Consider the following 21,098-nt stretch of genomic DNA (forward strand, 5'->3'; position numbering starts at 1 on the left):
GTATGTTAGACCCTATACCGACTAAGTTACTGAAAGAAATGCTTCCAGAGGTCATAGATCCTCTTCTTAATATCATTAATTCATCTTTGTCACTAGGATATGTACCGAAAACTTTTAAGCTGGCTATTATTAAACCTCTTATTAAAAAAAACGCAACTTGATCCTAGAGAATTAGTCAATTACAGGCCGATCTCAAATCTATTCTTTTTGTCAAAGATACTAGAAAGGCACTATGCTCACAACTGTTTTCCTTTTTAGAAAGAAATGGTATTAGTGAGGATTTCCAGTCAGGATTTAGACCGTACCAAAGTACTGAGACTGTTCTCATTAGAGTTACAAAATAATTTGCTCTTATCATCCGATCGTGGTTGTATCTCTTTTTGAGTGTTGCTCGATCTTAGTGCTGAATTTGATACCAGTCAAGTCAAGTCATCTTCATTTATATAGCGCTTTTAACAATGTAGATTGTTTCAAAGCGGCTTTACAGTAACAAACGGATCATTTAAGGTAACAGAGATTGTTTTGGCTGTATAGCGGTTCTTGAATAAAGATATTTTCCAGCTAAAGTTACTTTTGATTGATTCACTTCCGTCGCAAGGATCATTAGTTATTAAATTAGAGGCCGCTGAGACGACATCGTTCTCTCTGCAAACCTGTGAGAAACACTGATGGCACTCACGTGCACATCAATAATTAATTCTATAGTTACTTTTCTGGCCTTAACATTTTGATACAGAATTGTATCACTTCGGGGTAGATACGCGAAACGTCTCGGTTACGTATGTAACCCTCGTTCCCTGAGTAGGGAACGGAGACGTTACGTCGGATGACGACGAATGGGGTTTCGCTTAGAAAGCCTATCATCTTCGAGTATAGAAAACGAGCCTATGGCAATGAAATGCCATGGGTCTGCGGAATTTGCATTGCGTATCTTCGCCCCACCCTGGGGGTATATAAGGAAGTACGCTGGCAACATGCAGATATGTCTTCGCTGAGGAGCCGAGACTGAACTCAGGTGTTCCAGCGGTACAGCGGAAGTGGCAGGGAGACGTAACGTCTCCGTTCCCTACTCAGGGAACGAGGGTTACATACGTAACCGAGACATTCCCTTTCGTTGTCACTCCGAGTTACGTCGGATGACGACGAATGGGGTTCCCAGTGAAATCACGCCACCTCTCGACTGTCTTCCAGTGCCCTGCGTAAGTCTGAGCTCCCTGTCGTGAAACTAGCACGGACGAAGGAGTCCTACTTAACACAGGAATACCAAGGTACACTGGGAAGCATATCCCAGTGGAAATATGCAATCATGCCCAGCCCGAAGGGGGGGGGGGGGGACTTAGAATACACATATGACCCCGAAGGGCTGCATATGGAGTATCACTGGGGTGTCCAGCCGCAGGTGGAATATTTCAACTCCAGGGGTGGCAAGGTGGCTTGCCGAGGGAAAGACACATGCTCAAGGAGGCTTACAGTGGAAATACACATGTGGGGGTCGCCCAGAGGGGGAACCATGCGCATGGAGGCACCTAGTCAAGCGCGAAAGCTGCCGGTGGCCTAACTCTGGCGTCGACGTCGACGGTGCTGGAGGAGACTCAGGGCTAAAAGGCTCACCTGAGGAGAATATCGCACGTATCCCGTCCGAGGAGAGGAATGGCGAGCAAGCGAAGACACCTGAGCAGAATCTAGTACCGGCTAGTTGAAGCGAGTACACGAGAAGAAACTGGCTCCACTCGGAGATTGTAGAATCTCGCGAATGTGTTAGGTGTCGCCCAGCCTGCAGCTCTGCAGATGTCTGTTAGCGAGGCGCCATGCGCTAGAGCCCAAGAGGATGCCACACTCCGGGTGGAGTGGGCCGTCACACCAAGGGGGCATGGTCGACCTTGCTGCTGGTAAGCCAAAGCAATGGCGTCTACTATCCAGTGAGACAACCTTTGCTTGGAGAGAGCCTTTCCCTTCAGCTTCCCACCATGACAGACAAAGAGCTGGTCTGAGGTCCTGAAACACTGCGTTCTGTCTACGTAAGCACGGAGGGCGCGTACTGGACAGAGCAGTGCCAAGGCTGGGTCTGCCTCCTCCAGGGGCAGCGCTTGCAGGTTCACCACCTGGTCTCGAAAGGGAGTGGTGGGAACCTTGGGCACATATCCAGGCCGGGGTCTCAGGATCACGTGAGAGTTAGCCTGCCCGAATTCCAGGCACGCTTCGTCAACCGAGAATGCCTGCAGGTCCCCTACCCTCTTGATGGAGGCCAATGCAACCAGGAGCGCTGTCTTCATCGACAGGAACTTAAGCTCCACTGATTGCAGAGGCTCAAAGGGAGCACTCTGCAGGGCAGTTAAAACCACTGAGAGGTCCCAAGAGGGAACGAGAGGAGGGCGAGGAGGATTTAGTCTCCTCGCTCCTCTCAGGAACCTGATGACCAGGTCGTGCTTTCCAACGGACTTACCTTCGACTGCGTCGTGATGTGCGGCAATGGCGGCAACATACACTTTCAGGGTGGAGGGAGACAGCCTTCGCTCCAACCCTTCTTGCAGGAAGGAAAGCACGACACTGATCGGGCATTTCGTGGGTTCTTGTTGTTTTGAAGAACACCAGTTGACGAAGAGGTTCCACTTCAACGCATAGGCATGTCTCGTGGACAATGCTCTAGCGGAAGTGATGGTAGCCACCACCGCTGGTGGTAGGGTACTCAACCCTACCTCGTCCCGTCCAGGAGCCACACGTGGAGGTTCCAAAGATCGGGACGAGGGTGCCATAGAGTGCCCCGTCCCTGAGAAAGCAGGTCCTTCCTCAGAGGAATTGGCCAGGGAGGTGCAGTCGCGAGGAGTACTAGTTCTGGGAACCAGGTGCGGTTGGGCCAAAACGGGGCAACCAAAATCACCTGCTCCTTGTCCTCCCTGATCTTGCGCAAGGTCTGCGCAAGAAGGCTCACTGGGGGAAACGCATACTTGCGGCCCCGCGGCCAGCTGTGCGCCAGTGCATCCGTGCCGAGCGTGCCCTCGGTCAGGGAATAAAACAGGTCGCAATGGGACGAATCGTGGGAGGCAAACAGATCTATCTGAGCGTCCCCGAACTGATCCCAACTCAGCTGAACCGATTGGGGATGGAGTCTCCATTCTCCAGGGAGAGGCCGAAGCCGAGACAGCTCGTCGGCCGCACGGTTCAGGTCTCCCGGGATAAAAATGGCTCGAAGCGACCTCAGATGCTTCTGACTCCATATGAGGAGGTGGCGAGCGAGTTGCGACATACGGCGGGAGCGTAGACCACCTTGTCGGTTGATGTACGCTACCGTCGCGGTATTGTCTGATCGGACTAGTACGTGCTGGCCCCTGAGCAACGCACGGAAGCGGTGCAGGGCCAGACGTACAGGCAGCAACTCGAGGCAATTGACATGCCAAAGGCGCTGGAGTGGCGCGGCAGCATGGCCATTGCACATGGCACCCCAGCCCGTGGTGGAGGCATCTGTTGATACAACAACATGCCTGGAAACTCGTTCTAAAGGCACTCTGGCCCGAAGAAAACTGAGGTTCGACCACGGGGTGAAGGTCTGCTGGCAGGTCGGAGTCACTGGGACTCGGACCGTGCCGTGTTGCCATGCCCACCTCGGGACTCGATCGCGAAGCCAGAGCTGAAGCGGTCTCATATGAAGCAATCCGAGCGGCGTTACTGCGGCCCCAGGAGCCTCTGAAAAAGTTTCAGTGGAACCGCACTCTTGCCCTCGAATTGACGAAGGCAAGTCAGCAGTGACTGCGCGCGCTCGCTCGTAAGCTGTGCGCACATGGCGACCGAGTCGATTTCCATACCGAGAAAAGAGATCCTCTGCACGGGGCAGAGTTTGCTCTTCTCCCAGTTGACCCGAAGGCCCAGACGAGCTAGGTGCCGGAGCACTAGGTCCCTGTGTTCGCAAACCTGGTCTCGAGAGTGAGCTAGGATCAGCCAGTCGTCAAGATAGTTCAGGATGCGAACCCTGTGTTCCCGTAGAGGAACAAGGGCTGCCTCGACGACCTTTGTGAAGACGCGAGGAGACAGGGCTAGCCCGAAAGGGAGAACCGCGTACTGGTATGCCTGCCCCTCGAAAGCAAACCGTAGGAACGGTCTGCGTCGAGGAAGAATGGAGACATGGAAGTAGGCGTCCTTCAGGTCGATCGCTGCAAACCAATCCTGCGGCCGCACACATTCGAAAACACGTTTGGCCGTGAGCATCTTGAACGGCATCCTGTGAAGGGAGCGGTTCAAGACACGCAGATCGAGGTTTGGCTGTAACCCACCGGATTTCTTCGGTACAATGAAGTAGAGGCTGTTGAAGCCGGACTTCATTTTGGCTGGAGGGACAGTCTCGATCACACCCTTCGCCAGTAGGGTGGCGACCTCCGCTCTCATGACAGGGGCATTGCCACCGACTATAGTGAAGCGGGGAGGAGACCGCGCGAACTGCGTCGCGTAGCCGAGCCTGATGATTCGCGACCCAGCGGGACAGTCTGGGGAGCTCTAGCCAGGCTCCCAGAAACTGCGCCAGCGGGGTCACTCAAACCACAGACGTACCGTCGGTGGTGCAGCGAGGCGGAATGACCGGGCCAGGCGGTCATTAGCCGTGTCCTGCCAGAGGAGGCCAGGGGAGGACCAGCATCCCACGGGGGCGTGCTCTAGCAGGGGTCTGGCGACAGAGGGGGATGAGAGGAGCATGGCCCGTGGGCGGCGCGTGCTGTCATCCACAGCCTCTTGGTGATCAGAGAAAGAGCATCAGTTCTTTTGAACGAGATTCTTCCCCAGCCCTCCACCGGGGGAAGGAGTGGTCCTGCTACCAGCTCCTGAAAGAACTGAGCCCTAACTCCAAGCTGCCCGTCTCAGGAGTGCTGCTTAGCCAGGTGTTAGCCGGTTAAGGGGCAGAGACAGGTGGTGCCAGCCTCCAGTGACCTCCTCGTGCTCGGGCCGGTGAAGGCTCGAGGGGAGGAGCCGCATGGAGGCGGCGTCGGCGGGAAGCAGACTAAGGAGACTACACGGACGGAAGACTGTCAGTGCAGAAGCCTCAGTCCGCTTCTGGAGTGATCGAAGACTGTTGGGCGCAGTCCTCAACCACACCGCCGACCAAGCTGCCCGTCTCAAGAGTGCTGCTTAGGCTGGCGTGGCAGTCTAAGGGCGGAGACGGGCAGTGCCGCCCTCCTGCGACCTCCTCCTGCCCAGGGCCGGTGAAGGCCCGAGGGGAGGAGCCGCATGGAGGTGGCCTTGGCGGGAAGCAGACTAAGGAGACCACACGGATGGATGACCATCAGTGCAGACGAACCTGAGACTGCTTCTGGTGGCCGAAGCCACCCCGCCGAAGAGCCCAGCCTGGGACATGGGGGAGCTGAGAAAATGAATTCTCAGACCCCCTCACATCAACCTGGCTAAGCCCATGTCTTGGACCACTCTAGCGGACACCACCTGTCCCAGGATCACGCAGGTACCGATGTCGCCCGAGAATGAGGTCAGTAGTGTGCGCGGCGGAACGACCAGGCCGGGCATGGGAGGCATAGCGTCCCAGCAAGGGGGCGTGGTCGAGTTTTCACGTTCTGTCAGTGTTGGCATGGGAAGGACTAGTGTTCCACTGCGGCCGGTTCTGACAGAACTCCTGAGTCAGCACTGCCTCGAAGGCGAAGGCGACACACAGGACTGCATGCCTGTGTCACAATAGTGACAGAGAACATACAGACCAAGATCGCCCCACGATCAAGGGCAGCGAAGGCGGAGGACGCCCGTGGGCCGCGAAAAGTCACGTGGACTCCCGTGGGCCAGAAGCGTCCTGATGCACATCCGGGAAGCCTACAACGCTCGGGGGGAGGGCGGCGCCACTCCAACCGATGCTTTCAGCTGCCCGGGAAAGCATGGCCATCAACTCTGGATCTGACTCGACTAACGCTGACATTCCTGAGGGAGGCAACGTAGCCGAATCCTCGTTTCCAGAGGAATCAAGCCCGCCTTGTGATGCTGTGAGTGACATGACACCATCTGCTGGAGCCCCGAATGAAACACTGGGTCCCCGAGAGGAACCAGGCACACACGGAAGCCCCACGGTTTGCGATGTGGAGGGGCGTGTTTTTTTTTTTTTTTTACAATTGATTTCTTTATTTCTTTATTTTTGTATTGTACCACACTGTAACCCTCAGATCACCCTGGCCACCAGCCAAAGCACCCCGTAGGAAGAGATAGATTGGGGTGTGGCAGAGGGGACTCTGATCATTGAGTCTCGATCTATAAACATCGCGATGGTCATGTTCCCGCAATGAAAACATGACTCATCCACGAGCGCTGCCGAGCGTGAATAAGCCCAACACGCGAAACAGCGCTCGTGACCGTTAGGCAGATGAATCACGCGCCCACATCCAGTAAATACACGGGCGAACCGTCTTGAAAAAGACGTGCCGCGTGCAGCTCTTTTAGAGAGGAAAAAGCTCAGCAGAGTGCTGAAGCGCCCAGGGAGAAACACACTCACTGTCGGCAGATCACGGCACAAACAGCAGCAGGCAATGCGATCTCGCTGGAACGCGCCATCACACAAACACACTGAAGAGCCGCTCGTCTCGTAGAATGATGATGATTCAGAATGGCTTGTAGGAGTGAAGAGAACTCTTGGCTCCGAAGCGAAAACATATCTGCATGTTGCCAGCGTACTTCCTTATATACCCCCAGGGTGGGGCGGAGATACGCAATGCAAATTCCGCAGACCCATGGCATTTCATTGCCATAGGCTCGTTTTCTATACTCGAAGATGATTGGCTTTCTAAGCGAAACCCCATTCGTCGTCATCCGACGTAACTCGGAGTGACTACGAAAGGGAACTGAAATTATAATTATAATTAATTGATCTGTAGAGTGGGAAAGGGATCCTTCACAGAGACTAGTTGGCACTTCAGCACTGCGTTGTCATTGTCTAACTGTCAATGCTGTCTAACAATTAATGGCTGCTCTGTTAAGTCTTTGTCGTCGGTTAGGAACCTGGACGTGCTCTTTGTTACCACTCTTTCATTTGAAAGCCACGTTTCTAGCATCTTTAAAACCGCATTCTTCCATCTAAAAAATATATCTAAATTATGTCATATGCTTTCAATGAAAAATGCGGAACAGTTAGTTAATGCGTTCATGACCTCAAGGCTAGATTCAGCGCCGCCGCTCCCACCACGCGCATCACGCGCTGTGCGTAGGGCACCAAGTGCTGTGCGTAGGGCACCAAGTGCTGAGGGGGCACCAAAAATAGCCTAATGAAAAAAATAATTATAATGCCGATATTATTTCATTAGCCTATAGAAATATTATTAGGCACATTTTAGCCATGTATATGTAACAAAAAAGGGGGAACAAGATAATTTAATTGCTCTAGTCTAGAAAGTACCGCCCACATGGCGACCGAGTCGATTTCCATACCGAGAAAAGAGATCCTCTGCACGGGGCAGAGTTTGCTCTTCTCCCAGTTGACCCGAAGGCCCAGACGAGCTAGGTGCCGGAGCACTAGGTCCCTGTGTTCGCAAACCTGGTCTCGAGAGTGAGCTAGGATCAGCCAGTCGTCAAGATAGTTCAGGATGCGAACCCTGTGTTCCCGTAGAGGAACAAGGGCTGCCTCGACGACCTTTGTGAAGACGCGAGGAGACAGGGCTAGCCCGAAAGGGAGAACCGCGTACTGGTATGCCTGCCCCTCGAAAGCAAACCGTAGGAACGGTCTGCGTCGAGGAAGAATGGAGACATGGAAGTAGGCGTCCTTCAGGTCGATCGCTGCAAACCAATCCTGCGGCCGCACACATTCGAAAACACGTTTGGCCGTGAGCATCTTGAACGGCATCCTGTGAAGGGAGCGGTTCAAGACACGCAGATCGAGGTTTGGCTGTAACCCACCGGATTTCTTCGGTACAATGAAGTAGAGGCTGTTGAAGCCGGACTTCATTTTGGCTGGAGGGACAGTCTCGATCACACCCTTCGCCAGTAGGGTGGCGACCTCCGCTCTCATGACAGGGGCATTGCCACCGACTATAGTGAAGCGGGGAGGAGACCGCGCGAACTGCGTCGCGTAGCCGAGCCTGATGATTCGCGACCCAGCGGGACAGTCTGGGGAGCTCTAGCCAGGCTCCCAGAAACTGCGCCAGCGGGGTCACTCAAACCACAGACGTACCGTCGGTGGTGCAGCGAGGCGGAATGACCGGGCCAGGCGGTCATTAGCCGTGTCCTGCCAGAGGAGGCCAGGGGAGGACCAGCATCCCACGGGGGCGTGCTCTAGCAGGGGTCTGGCGACAGAGGGGGATGAGAGGAGCATGGCCCGTGGGCGGCGCGTGCTGTCATCCACAGCCTCTTGGTGATCAGAGAAAGAGCATCAGTTCTTTTGAACGAGATTCTTCCCCAGCCCTCCACCGGGGGAAGGAGTGGTCCTGCTACCAGCTCCTGAAAGAACTGAGCCCTAACTCCAAGCTGCCCGTCTCAGGAGTGCTGCTTAGCCAGGTGTTAGCCGGTTAAGGGGCAGAGACAGGTGGTGCCAGCCTCCAGTGACCTCCTCGTGCTCGGGCCGGTGAAGGCTCGAGGGGAGGAGCCGCATGGAGGCGGCGTCGGCGGGAAGCAGACTAAGGAGACTACACGGACGGAAGACTGTCAGTGCAGAAGCCTCAGTCCGCTTCTGGAGTGATCGAAGACTGTTGGGCGCAGTCCTCAACCACACCGCCGACCAAGCTGCCCGTCTCAAGAGTGCTGCTTAGGCTGGCGTGGCAGTCTAAGGGCGGAGACGGGCAGTGCCGCCCTCCTGCGACCTCCTCCTGCCCAGGGCCGGTGAAGGCCCGAGGGGAGGAGCCGCATGGAGGTGGCCTTGGCGGGAAGCAGACTAAGGAGACCACACGGATGGATGACCATCAGTGCAGACGAACCTGAGACTGCTTCTGGTGGCCGAAGCCACCCCGCCGAAGAGCCCAGCCTGGGACATGGGGGAGCTGAGAAAATGAATTCTCAGACCCCCTCACATCAACCTGGCTAAGCCCATGTCTTGGACCACTCTAGCGGACACCACCTGTCCCAGGATCACGCAGGTACCGATGTCGCCCGAGAATGAGGTCAGTAGTGTGCGCGGCGGAACGACCAGGCCGGGCATGGGAGGCATAGCGTCCCAGCAAGGGGGCGTGGTCGAGTTTTCACGTTCTGTCAGTGTTGGCATGGGAAGGACTAGTGTTCCACTGCGGCCGGTTCTGACAGAACTCCTGAGTCAGCACTGCCTCGAAGGCGAAGGCGACACACAGGACTGCATGCCTGTGTCACAATAGTGACAGAGAACATACAGACCAAGATCGCCCCACGATCAAGGGCAGCGAAGGCGGAGGACGCCCGTGGGCCGCGAAAAGTCACGTGGACTCCCGTGGGCCAGAAGCGTCCTGATGCACATCCGGGAAGCCTACAACGCTCGGGGGGAGGGCGGCGCCACTCCAACCGATGCTTTCAGCTGCCCGGGAAAGCATGGCCATCAACTCTGGATCTGACTCGACTAACGCTGACATTCCTGAGGGAGGCAACGTAGCCGAATCCTCGTTTCCAGAGGAATCAAGCCCGCCTTGTGATGCTGTGAGTGACATGACACCATCTGCTGGAGCCCCGAATGAAACACTGGGTCCCCGAGAGGAACCAGGCACACACGGAAGCCCCACGGTTTGCGATGTGGAGGGGCGTGTTTTTTTTTTTTTTTTACAATTGATTTCTTTATTTCTTTATTTTTGTATTGTACCACACTGTAACCCTCAGATCACCCTGGCCACCAGCCAAAGCACCCCGTAGGAAGAGATAGATTGGGGTGTGGCAGAGGGGACTCTGATCATTGAGTCTCGATCTATAAACATCGCGATGGTCATGTTCCCGCAATGAAAACATGACTCATCCACGAGCGCTGCCGAGCGTGAATAAGCCCAACACGCGAAACAGCGCTCGTGACCGTTAGGCAGATGAATCACGCGCCCACATCCAGTAAATACACGGGCGAACCGTCTTGAAAAAGACGTGCCGCGTGCAGCTCTTTTAGAGAGGAAAAAGCTCAGCAGAGTGCTGAAGCGCCCAGGGAGAAACACACTCACTGTCGGCAGATCACGGCACAAACAGCAGCAGGCAATGCGATCTCGCTGGAACGCGCCATCACACAAACACACTGAAGAGCCGCTCGTCTCGTAGAATGATGATGATTCAGAATGGCTTGTAGGAGTGAAGAGAACTCTTGGCTCCGAAGCGAAAACATATCTGCATGTTGCCAGCGTACTTCCTTATATACCCCCAGGGTGGGGCGGAGATACGCAATGCAAATTCCGCAGACCCATGGCATTTCATTGCCATAGGCTCGTTTTCTATACTCGAAGATGATTGGCTTTCTAAGCGAAACCCCATTCGTCGTCATCCGACGTAACTCGGAGTGACTACGAAAGGGAACTGAAATTATAATTATAATTAATTGATCTGTAGAGTGGGAAAGGGATCCTTCACAGAGACTAGTTGGCACTTCAGCACTGCGTTGTCATTGTCTAACTGTCAATGCTGTCTAACAATTAATGGCTGCTCTGTTAAGTCTTTGTCGTCGGTTAGGAACCTGGACGTGCTCTTTGTTACCACTCTTTCATTTGAAAGCCACGTTTCTAGCATCTTTAAAACCGCATTCTTCCATCTAAAAAATATATCTAAATTATGTCATATGCTTTCAATGAAAAATGCGGAACAGTTAGTTAATGCGTTCATGACCTCAAGGCTAGATTCAGCGCCGCCGCTCCCACCACGCGCATCACGCGCTGTGCGTAGGGCACCAAGTGCTGTGCGTAGGGCACCAAGTGCTGAGGGGGCACCAAAAATAGCCTAATGAAAAAAATAATTATAATGCCGATATTATTTCATTAGCCTATAGAAATATTATTAGGCACATTTTAGCCATGTATATGTAACAAAAAAGGGGGAACAAGATAATTTAATTGCTCTAGTCTAGAAAGTACCGCCCCCCGCCCCCCGTTTGATGGTCCGTGCTGGTTGTTCGCTCGGGTGCCTTTGCGAATGCGAAGGACGCGTTCGCGCGGGCGCCTGACGAAGTTTGACAGACAGACAGTAGGCAACTTTTTTGGAAATGGCCCCGAAAAGACAGCAGGAGTCAGGATCTGAGAAAAGAAAGAAAAAGAAACTGCGAGATGATGCCCGTGCATCACTTGCAGGTAAGTCCATGTTTAATCATTCTTAAAATCGGGAAATGTGCTGCATGTGCTGCTGCTAATCGTAACGCGCCTCGAACTTGCTGACGTTAATGTTAGAAAACTATGTTATAACTTATAACTTCGGTGCAAGCTAAATTGAGATTTTACTGTTAAACATGACCTATTTTACAAATAACTGACGCCAGCTAGCTGTTACTTTCTTTCTTTAGATATTGAGCAGTAGTTTATGGTTTATTTTGACGTGACGGTGGTTAATACTTTCTCAGTAACAGTTAACGTTAGCAGTCAGTGCAGTGCACATGGTAGGCTAACAATTCCTGTTAAATATATATATAAAAAATATAAAATGTCGTTATGAATGATATAAAGCAAACATTACTGTTGAATTGTGTGCATTATTGCACCTCATTCTTTTATGCTTTTATATTAGATTAGATTAGATTTATCAAATAGTTGATTTTATCTTCATTTACTGCTACAAACTGATAACGGTCAGATAAGTATGATTAAATCCATGCTAATGCAATGGTTTTTTAAGGCTGGAAGTTTACGCTGCTATTTTGAACCAATAATCGGAACAAAAGGCAGTTGAAGGATGACGTGTATAATTCAAATATTTGTCTGACTCCAATATAATAAATCTGACTCCATTAAAGTTGTTGTTATTCTTTAACCTCTTATTCTTTAAAGGTAAAAGTCTTTCTTAGAACTGATAGGAAAACGTAGGATTTAACCTGAACGTTTAGATAACGAAAGTTATAATCACTTTAGCTTTCAACATAATCAGTGATAAAAGGAAAGATTCTCAAAGCCTTTAAAGCAGGCAAAGTTATTTATTAAGTTACATGTTTAAATATACAGACAGTAGAATGGAACAACATACTGTATAGAAACTCAGTTGTAACAAATAATGAAGAAGAATAGGCCGTAAAAGCCTTTCTTGTAGTATGAGGTTACGCACCGGTGTGCGGGTGTGGCAGGGTTAAAGCCTTTCTCCTAGATCAAGTTACCTTTCCTTCTTATACCCTGAGCAAAGCATTATTAAACATGAGTGGAATACCAACACCAAACCGACCGACCGACAGGAAACCAAAAGATGAGGCAAATGGTTAGTGATCAAGAGGGGGAGAAGAACATTAACATATTCTCCTCAATGCATGTTTAACCAATAGTACCTAGATTGTACATTAGGATACTTTAATATCTCTATTAAGTTCACCACCATTCATTTCAGTTTATAAGCTGTCAGATGAGACCAAACATGGCATAGTTACATATTAGAACACAGTAGTAAATAAACAGTATGTAGTTGAAAGCATCTACAGTACTTTATGTCCTGTGAAACAAATGGTACAGACGTGTCATTGAGGTGCAAACGACTCTGTCTCTCCCGACAGAACCATCCTGTGCCTGGAGTGTCCCAACAGTCGTCAATCAGCATATTGATGAATCCCTTGCACTACATAGGCATTAGCATACTGTGATGATGAAGGCCATTGTGCCACGTTTAATTCAAATGTATACCTTTAAAAGGCTTTTTGAAGTACTAGGGCAGTAAAGAGTTCTGCCCATATTTCTTCAGCCCTACAGTTTAAATGACAAAAAAAGCACCCCAAAAAAATTCTACCTGTTGCTGATTGGATGGAGGCAGATCTGAATGTGAGCCTGCATTCAATTTTAAGAAAAGGGTGGGATTTAGATTAAGAATGAAGAAACATTAAGAATCATTTTTTGAAAGAATGAAACTTATGCACACATGAATTGTTTACGATAAGATGAATAACATGCATTAGGGGAAATTTTCATTTCATGCCAACTTTAACTCGGTCTGAAGACAACATTCATGTTTAAGCTAAGGTAACATGCTATTTGGTTTCGTTTTTATGTCAGGTATCATTTATGGGAAGTCAGAAAAGACTGATGGAGGTCCATCAGACATCCAGAGAACAAGAAGAGACAAGCAAGATCCCAGCAGACACACTCAGAACCGAACTGGACAAGAGCCAATCAATGGGCTGTCCATTGACACGCTCCCTGACAACATGACACGAGTGGTGGTGAGTAAACTATTGTATTACTTTTGTAACTTTTGGACACTTGACTTTTTTCGGTTTTGAAATGTCTTAGTATCACATTCATTACTGATTCATACCATTCTGCCTCAGATTCTTTAAGCACTATTCAGACTGTCAGTCCAAATCAGATTTTTGTGCAGATCCTATTGGAAGCCAATCATATTTAGCAAGTGTGCAACGTTAAAAAAGAAGAAGAAAAAAATCACATGAAAATCTGTTTCACATGCGGTTTGAAATACTTTTCAAATCACATTTCTGAAAATCGGATTCAGTCTCTGATCAGAATCTGTGTAGCTTTTCTGCTTAAGTCACTTTCTTACACCACATAAAATGTAAACATGTCAAACGTTGTTGTAGGAAACATGATGAAAATCATTGCAGACAAAAGGTTGTGTTGTAGCAGTGTCAAGCAGAAATACTGCTAGTTGGCCTGGTTTAAACATTTAGAATTTTAAGATGAGTGGAGACAGCAGCAGGGGATAAAGCTATGCATGTCAAGTCAAGTCAAGTCAAGTCAAGTCACCTTCATTAACATAGCACTTTGTAGCGACAATGACATGATAATTAAACTCTGCCAGATGGTTTCTGCATCAAGTGAATCATGAGGATATTTCAAACACATCCCCGTTTTGTCTGCAAAGACAAAAGCGTCATTGACATTAGTCCGTGGCGCCGACCAGGCTGCGTGGACCGTCTTTTTATGACTCACTAGAGGGGTTTTTATGGCACATGAGCGCATGAGCCCTCTTTAAAATCATCAAGCCGCACCACGCGGTGAGCTTCAAACAAATACATCTGTGTGTAACCCGAGGAGAACACACACACACCCACACACACACACACACACACACACACACACACAAACGTTTCTTTACACTCATCATGTGAGTCATTACTAAGATGTATTTGATAGGTTTGTGCGTTGCATAACTGGTTAGCCTGTTATGTGATGGTTATGAGTGTCTGATTTGTAACTTGGGAGTGTTTCTCCTAAGTAATGTTCTCAAATAGGAACATGGTCTTGTAATCTGACCCCCCTTTTGATATAGGATAACGCTTTACAACACCCCCGGGAGACTGAGGAGTCATCCCACACATCCCACACATTCCACACACACGCACAAGAACACTCGTGGACTTTGAAACATAAATTTCCACATATGATCCAATAGCAATGCTTTTGATATGTATTTTTATGTGTGTATAATTTCCATGGCAGATTGAGATGTCTATGTTCTATCATAAAAATCAATTGACACCTAAAATGCTCAGAATTCTACATTTGAAATGCATATCTGTATTCCCATATTCTGTACACACCATTTCTGGTATCATTCTAATCGTAGTGATCTCACGGAATTGCATATATGTATGAGATTACAATGAAATGTATTCTTATGGGTATTATCTTTCTGAAAGAGAAAATACGAATTCTATCCCTCACATGACACAGTCAAAGGAGGCGTTTCTTCACAAACAAAGAAACTTTTTCCCGCTTCAGATCAGAAGATCCGATTTGCTGTTGTCCCAAAAAGAGGGCGTAAGCAGATGCCCTTTAAAAGTAGAGACGCTCTCTCATTTTCGTCCTCTTCTCCCCCGCTCAACGCTTCTCCTCTACGGAACCAGTGGAACAGGCCTTAGCCTCTCTCTCTCTGGGACGCATACCCCCGCGTCATGTAGGAGCTGCCCTGCCGTCCTTTGCAACTAAGTTCATACTCGCCTTTCCCCTCCACAAGGGAAATGATCTGACTTTTCTCGGTAACGTTACATTCAGTGAGCCTTTTAAGCTTCCCGTGACACCAGAAGACGCAGCACCCACAGGACACCGTCCGCGCTTCCTGCCTCTCAGCATCACTCGAACAGAGAACCAACTTGCAAGTAGGCTACTGATCATTCTAAAGCTGATTCCAGGTGCCTCTTGAAATTAGGTTTCTGTCTGTAATAATTACCAGCTACTTCCTTTCTCTCTCTCCTTATTTTCTCTCTTTCATTTCATTCACTCTGATCACGTTATTTCTTATGTTCTTGTTTGTTAAATGTTTGTTTGTTTTATCGTTTGCATTTTTACGTATGTTTATAGTTGTAGCTCATGTAACCTCTAGTCTTGACATTTATTAAAAAACCATTCATACTTTGACTGTTTCTGTGTTTGAAAATCCATCCTTATAAAGTCAATGAAATGCAAAAGATCTAAGCTACACGCTCGATATTATAGACTACTTTGAGTAGTTTTAATTCATAAACCCAAAAGTTTTATGTTCACGGCCAGAAGATAAACTTTCTTGGAGTTTGTAAACGGGATACCCCTTCTTAACTGTGATAATCTTACATTTATTCGCTGGACGAATGACTGATGACTAGACCAGTTACAGAACAAGGTAATCTCGATAATTGATAAAGTAAATGTATATGCGATTTATGAATTATGACCATGAGTTATGATTATTAATATTTCCAAATTCCCTATATCCTTGAGCTAATTCGCATTGACCCAGAGTCAGATATACAGTTACGTTACAACTTTTTACAATACAGATTGTTTCAAAGCATTTTTACAGTGATAATAGGAAATTAACGTAACAAAGATTGTTTTGGCTGTACAGCAGCTCTCGAAGAAAGTCCAGTTTAAGTACGTTTTTTATTGATTCACTTTGGTTTTAAAGATCATTAGTTATTAACTTAGGGGCCGCTTACACGACACTACCCTCAACAGAAAACAGAAAAAACGTACAACTTTACAAGAAATATTACAAGTTTCCGTGGATCCATGTGAACGGGAATCAACCTGGCACCATGGAAGGGGGAGGCTGAGGAGGCCTTTGCTTAGTCTAGTTGGCATGGTCTCTGCTGACACTTCAGGGCTGTGTCTAAGCACAAATCCTTCATCTGGTCTGGATACGGCACGGATCCAGCAGACTACGGTAAACCTTGGGATAAACAGAGAGACTATTATTAACGTAGATTCCATTCTTCTTCATGTAATGAGTACATCAGGTGTTATGGGAAGTGTTCCAGGTTCTGGCTGACCTAATTTATGCAGCCTAACAATAATTTTAAACGATTCAAATGTAAACCGTCTTTTTGAGAGCTGTGGTAAACAGCGCGCATCTCTTCCGTTCATTCATTCACACACAGAAACGCGATTCACTTGAGAATGAAAAAACTTACCAGCACTTCTGAGGTACATTTTCCATTATTATTATTACGATAGTATTATTCCTCACAGTGCCGCAAGACGGTGTAAACAAGTACAATGATCTTGTGTTTTATCGAGCTGATATGGGGGCGTTCACAGTTTGCATGGATTGCCTCAGATCATTTGCGTTTGAATAGCGCGCACTCTCCATGGGCGGGATCACATTAAACTTAATAAGCTGAAATGAGAGCGACTGACATCTCTCTGCATACATAATGAGCCATTCATTCAGGTGTGTCACTGAGCCACAAGAAATAATGCAAGAGCAATATATATATATATATATATATATATATATTCTACACAATTGGTTCACAGTTGGAAGCATCTAAATTTTTTTTTTTTTTTTACAAATTTTGCTTGCAAATTGTATAATATCCAAGGTAAACATGTCTAGTAATTGTGCAGTTAATTCTCATACTGTATTTTTAGAAAGTTTTGGAATATGTATCCTCTCCCCAAATTTGTCACTAATAAAACACAATAAAAATTATTTAAAGAAAAGGCTTATATTTACCTTTTAATATTTTGTTTACATCTATCTTGTAAATATATTTTTTGCTATTTTGGTACTATACGTTTATCCGGACCACACATGCACGTGACCACACGTAAATAATTTATCCGGATAACCGTATAGTACCGCTATTTTATTAAAAAGGTTACAATTACAACAACAATTCAAGTGTAATCTTTCTTTGTAAAAACTAAAGTATACATTTTATCATACATATTTCAAAGTTAAGGATTCATTACTTTGAATATAGCCTAGGCTATATTGGAACTGTAAGACTGAAAATACTGGTTGAGGCCTGATTTATGGGACAAAAGGGCCCTGCTGGCTGATTAACATTTGACCTCCCCCAATACAGCCTTTCTTCCTCTCAGAAACTAAGAACCGACACAAGAGCATGGTTTAATGCGAATGTTTATCATTGACTGTTATGCTTTTGGTGTCATTTGAAATGTCTCAAAGTGAGTGGTACAGATATCTCATATCCAGATAGATAAAATAAAAGGAAATAAGGTTTATAGAAGTTCATAGGAAACTGGTTTAGAGATAATGCCAGATAAGGCAACCCCCCTTCTGTGGGATAGAAGCCATTTGAGGGTGGTCTCACCCCATCCCCCTTCTCACCTGGTCAGAGGATAAAGGAAGGTGTTCTGGCTCTCTCTGTCTCTTCTTCTTGGCTGGACGTGGAATTGACTAGGTGGTTTCTCTCGCTCTCTCTCTCTCTCCCTCTCTCTCTCTTTCCCTTTCTCTCTCTCTATCTCAGGACAAGCTGGGTAAGATTATTTGGTGTAACCAATGTATAACAATGCACTAGATATTTGAATTGATTGTGGAATTGATCTCTGATATCTGAAATATTAAATTACTACAATGTGATTATTTTAACAGATTTTGATATTGTTCCTTTAATGGTTAAAAGAAATAGTCAAATATTCGCTCACTTTTAGTGAGGCACAGATATTATTAAAACCTTTCATTTATGGAGTCAGATGAATTAACGAGTGAGTACATGATTAATGTATTGCAAATTTAACCAACAAATACTTTGCATGAGTGAGGACAGAACACGTGACTACCTTCCCCGTGTATTGGCGAACCGGCAGATTGGGCCAATATAGCGGGCCTTACAAAATGGTGACCTCGGACGTGATCTCAAAACAGATCAAAACAGTTTCACGAGAAATGTCCTGATCAGCAAGTATTTGGGATTTTAAAATCAACAAGAGGTTTGAACATCTTCTCTTTCTTCCGCCGCGATGGTAAGTCAACTTTTTCTGCCCTTTATAGAAGTGTTGAAGAAATGTTTGCATTGTTTACGGGTCGGAATTAAAGCCCTTTGTTTAGAACGTGATGCGGCAGCCAGATGAAGAATGAAAACCCTTGTGCATTTTAAAGATCTCCTTGTTTTGCCTAAGCAACAAGAAACGAAACCTAAAGTATAGCATCTTCCAAATAATGAATAATCGATGAAGAGCTAAAAAAGTCAAGCCTAAAAGTTTTAAAATCAGGCGCATGTTTTCCGGCCATTGTTGAAACCAGCAACACTCGAAGAGAATGAGCAAACTAACAGAAAACAGAGAAAGAAAAATCTAAGTTTGTAAAAGATCGGAAAACACGTGATTTTATAAATAAAAAGGCAGATCGATGCATTGTTTATGAAAAGAAAATTTGGGGAAAACAGGATGATATGATTTACAAGCTAAAACTCAAATATCAAGGCTAATGCTAAGTGCTATTGTCAATGCTAAGCCATGCTGTGCCCAAGGCTAATGCTAAAGGCTAAAGCCATGCTGCGTCCAAACGCTTAAACCATGTTTTGTCTCACTGGCTGACTGGTAGGCTCAAAAGCCACATTGAAAACATTAATATCCTATACTAAACCTAAACTAATCTTGACAAACTCTATATTCCTTAAACTTTGACACAGATGGAATTAAATTAAGTAATTCAATTTAATTTGGCTTATTTAAGTTCCTCTGAGAAGTAAACCCCTAAAGTATTTGATATGCTGGGATGGAAATAGATCTTTTTTAGAAAGAAGACTATCTAGTCAAAAATCTGGGAAAATTAACTGTAAGCCCATTCTTGTGAAATCATGTGTACTGATCATGTCTTGTTTACATTATGGGCCGAAAAGGTTCAGCCTACACTGTACAAACTCAGTAGAAAAGGTCTTAACATGGATGCTATTGACAATGAAATTTTCACTTGGTGGAAAACAGTGGGTAGTAAACAGAAGAAATCAAAACATGGTGAAATAATTGAGGCTTTAAACTTCATAAGTTATAAACGGCTAAACGAGTTAACAAAATTTCTATCTTCGCTTATGGATGCTAAAAGTGAAGAAGTGCATTCTAAAAATGCAGAGGCACAAAAGTCTGAGGAAAAGATTCAAGATCTTCAAACACAGCTAGATAAATTACTAGCTGAGCTGTTAGCCCTGACTAAAAAGTGTAAAAATCACAAAGACACCATTGCAGATCTTAAGGCTAAGCTAAATGCTAAAAGCAAGTCTCCCAACAAGCTTAACAGTGATTGGGCTAAAAATGTACACTTCTTAGATGAGGCAGCCTGCTCTAATAATCTTGTATCTTTACAGACAGATGAAGCATGTGATAAAGTTATGAAAAGAGTGCCTGTTTCTGCCCTTAAGGTGATACGGCACCCAAACGGCACAGAGTCAATCATTCGGCGTCCTTTAACAGTAACTGAATGTAGCTTGTTTAAAGCAGAGATCGGACCGTTCCCTTTGAAAGGGCCATTCGAACCATGGTGGAGACACATTGTTAGTCTAAAACATGCATTTCAGCTCGAACCAAAAGATATTTGGCAAATTGTTATCAGCTCAATTCCAGATGTTCTGAACTATAAGATACCACAGGTTTTGATGACAGGCACCATTGTGCAGTCAATGCATCAAAATGAGCCTGAGAGCGAAATCTTGAATAGACTAAAACAATGCCTTCGCGAGCTGCGTGGTTGTAGTCCTGTTGGATGGGAATTGATTTTCAATCGGAAACAGAGTACTGAAGAATCGTTTGAGACATATGCAGAAAATATGTTTGAATTTTTTGAGGAGTATTCTGGAATTGAGGGTGTTCACCACAACAATGTAATTCTCCTTGAATTCCTGCTTACAAATGCAGGGCCGCGTGTACAGCAATCACTCATGTGTGGTGCTTCTCCAGCACAAAACACATTCGAAGGTATAGTTAACTGGGCAACAAGAATTGAGTCACGGAAACAAATGCATGATGAAGTAGCTGTGTTAGAATGTCATGAAGATCCTCCATCTGCAGGAGAATTCAGAAAGCCACACTGTGGCAAACTGAACAGATTCTGTAATTCCTGTCACAAAACAGGCCATTACAGAGGAAAAGTGTTGGTCACTGGGCAGAGGCAGACCTCCACCCTATTTCATAAAACGCAGACAATCACAATCTAATGACAAAAAACAGCACTCTGCAAGTAACCAAAGCTCAAATGCATCTAAAACTCTTACTGACCTAACAACTTTGGATGCTCAAGGCCTTCAGCTATTAGCATCATTTGCTAGTCGGGTAGCAGCCCAATAGCAAATAGCTTAATAGTTTAACATCTAAATTCATTGAACCTGTCTGCATTTTCAAATTTGAAATTGTTCTTAACACATCGTGCACTACACATCGTGCACATAGAACACAATTTGGTTGTTTGTGCTACAACATGCACATAGGCTAATTTAAAGTTTATTCTTTAAACACAGGATTGCTTTACTGTAAGTGTAGTTGAAACACTTAGGCAAAGGTGATATAGATGTTGTATTCTATTGTTTTGCTGTGGGTGTATTTGGAACACTTAGGTAAAAGGGTTGTAGATGTTGTATTCTAGGCCATGTGTCCTGTGTAAACTGAAGTAAACGCGTGTGTCTGTGCTGAATTTGATGGCTATAATGTGATTCACAATGAATTTGAAAATCAGAAACAGTGAACGCATCTCATTAATCCTGAAACAAAAAACCTTTTCATATTTAAGGCTTCAGAGAACGAAATATTGTTATGTTTGAATGTATTCTGAATTACTCTGAGATTTGTTTTTTTCCAAAATAGATTAACGGATTCGTATGTTTCCACAAGATTGTGTCAGAGATTGGCGACGGGACG

The 21,098-nt window shown here is 46.4% G+C and overlaps 1 protein-coding gene across 5 annotated transcripts in view; it reads left to right on the forward strand.

The window, feature by feature from the left end:
* The window catches only part of plxdc1 (plexin domain containing 1), a 551,383-nt gene that overhangs the window by 103,012 nt on the left and 427,273 nt on the right, over positions 1-21,098 (forward strand). For 4 of the 5 annotated variants that reach the window (XM_082152791.1, XM_082152793.1, XM_082152794.1 and 1 more), the window contains exon 2: positions 13,062-13,228. In XM_082152791.1, the coding sequence (XP_082008917.1) occupies positions 13,062-13,228 (167 nt within the window). The remainder of the gene's footprint in view (positions 1-13,061; positions 13,229-21,098) is intronic. The other variant, XM_082152792.1, reaches the window with a different exon arrangement.

This window comes from Leuciscus leuciscus (genome assembly GCF_965113295.1).
Source record: "Leuciscus leuciscus genome assembly, chromosome: 21".
Taxonomy (NCBI): Eukaryota; Metazoa; Chordata; class Actinopteri; order Cypriniformes; family Leuciscidae; genus Leuciscus; species Leuciscus leuciscus.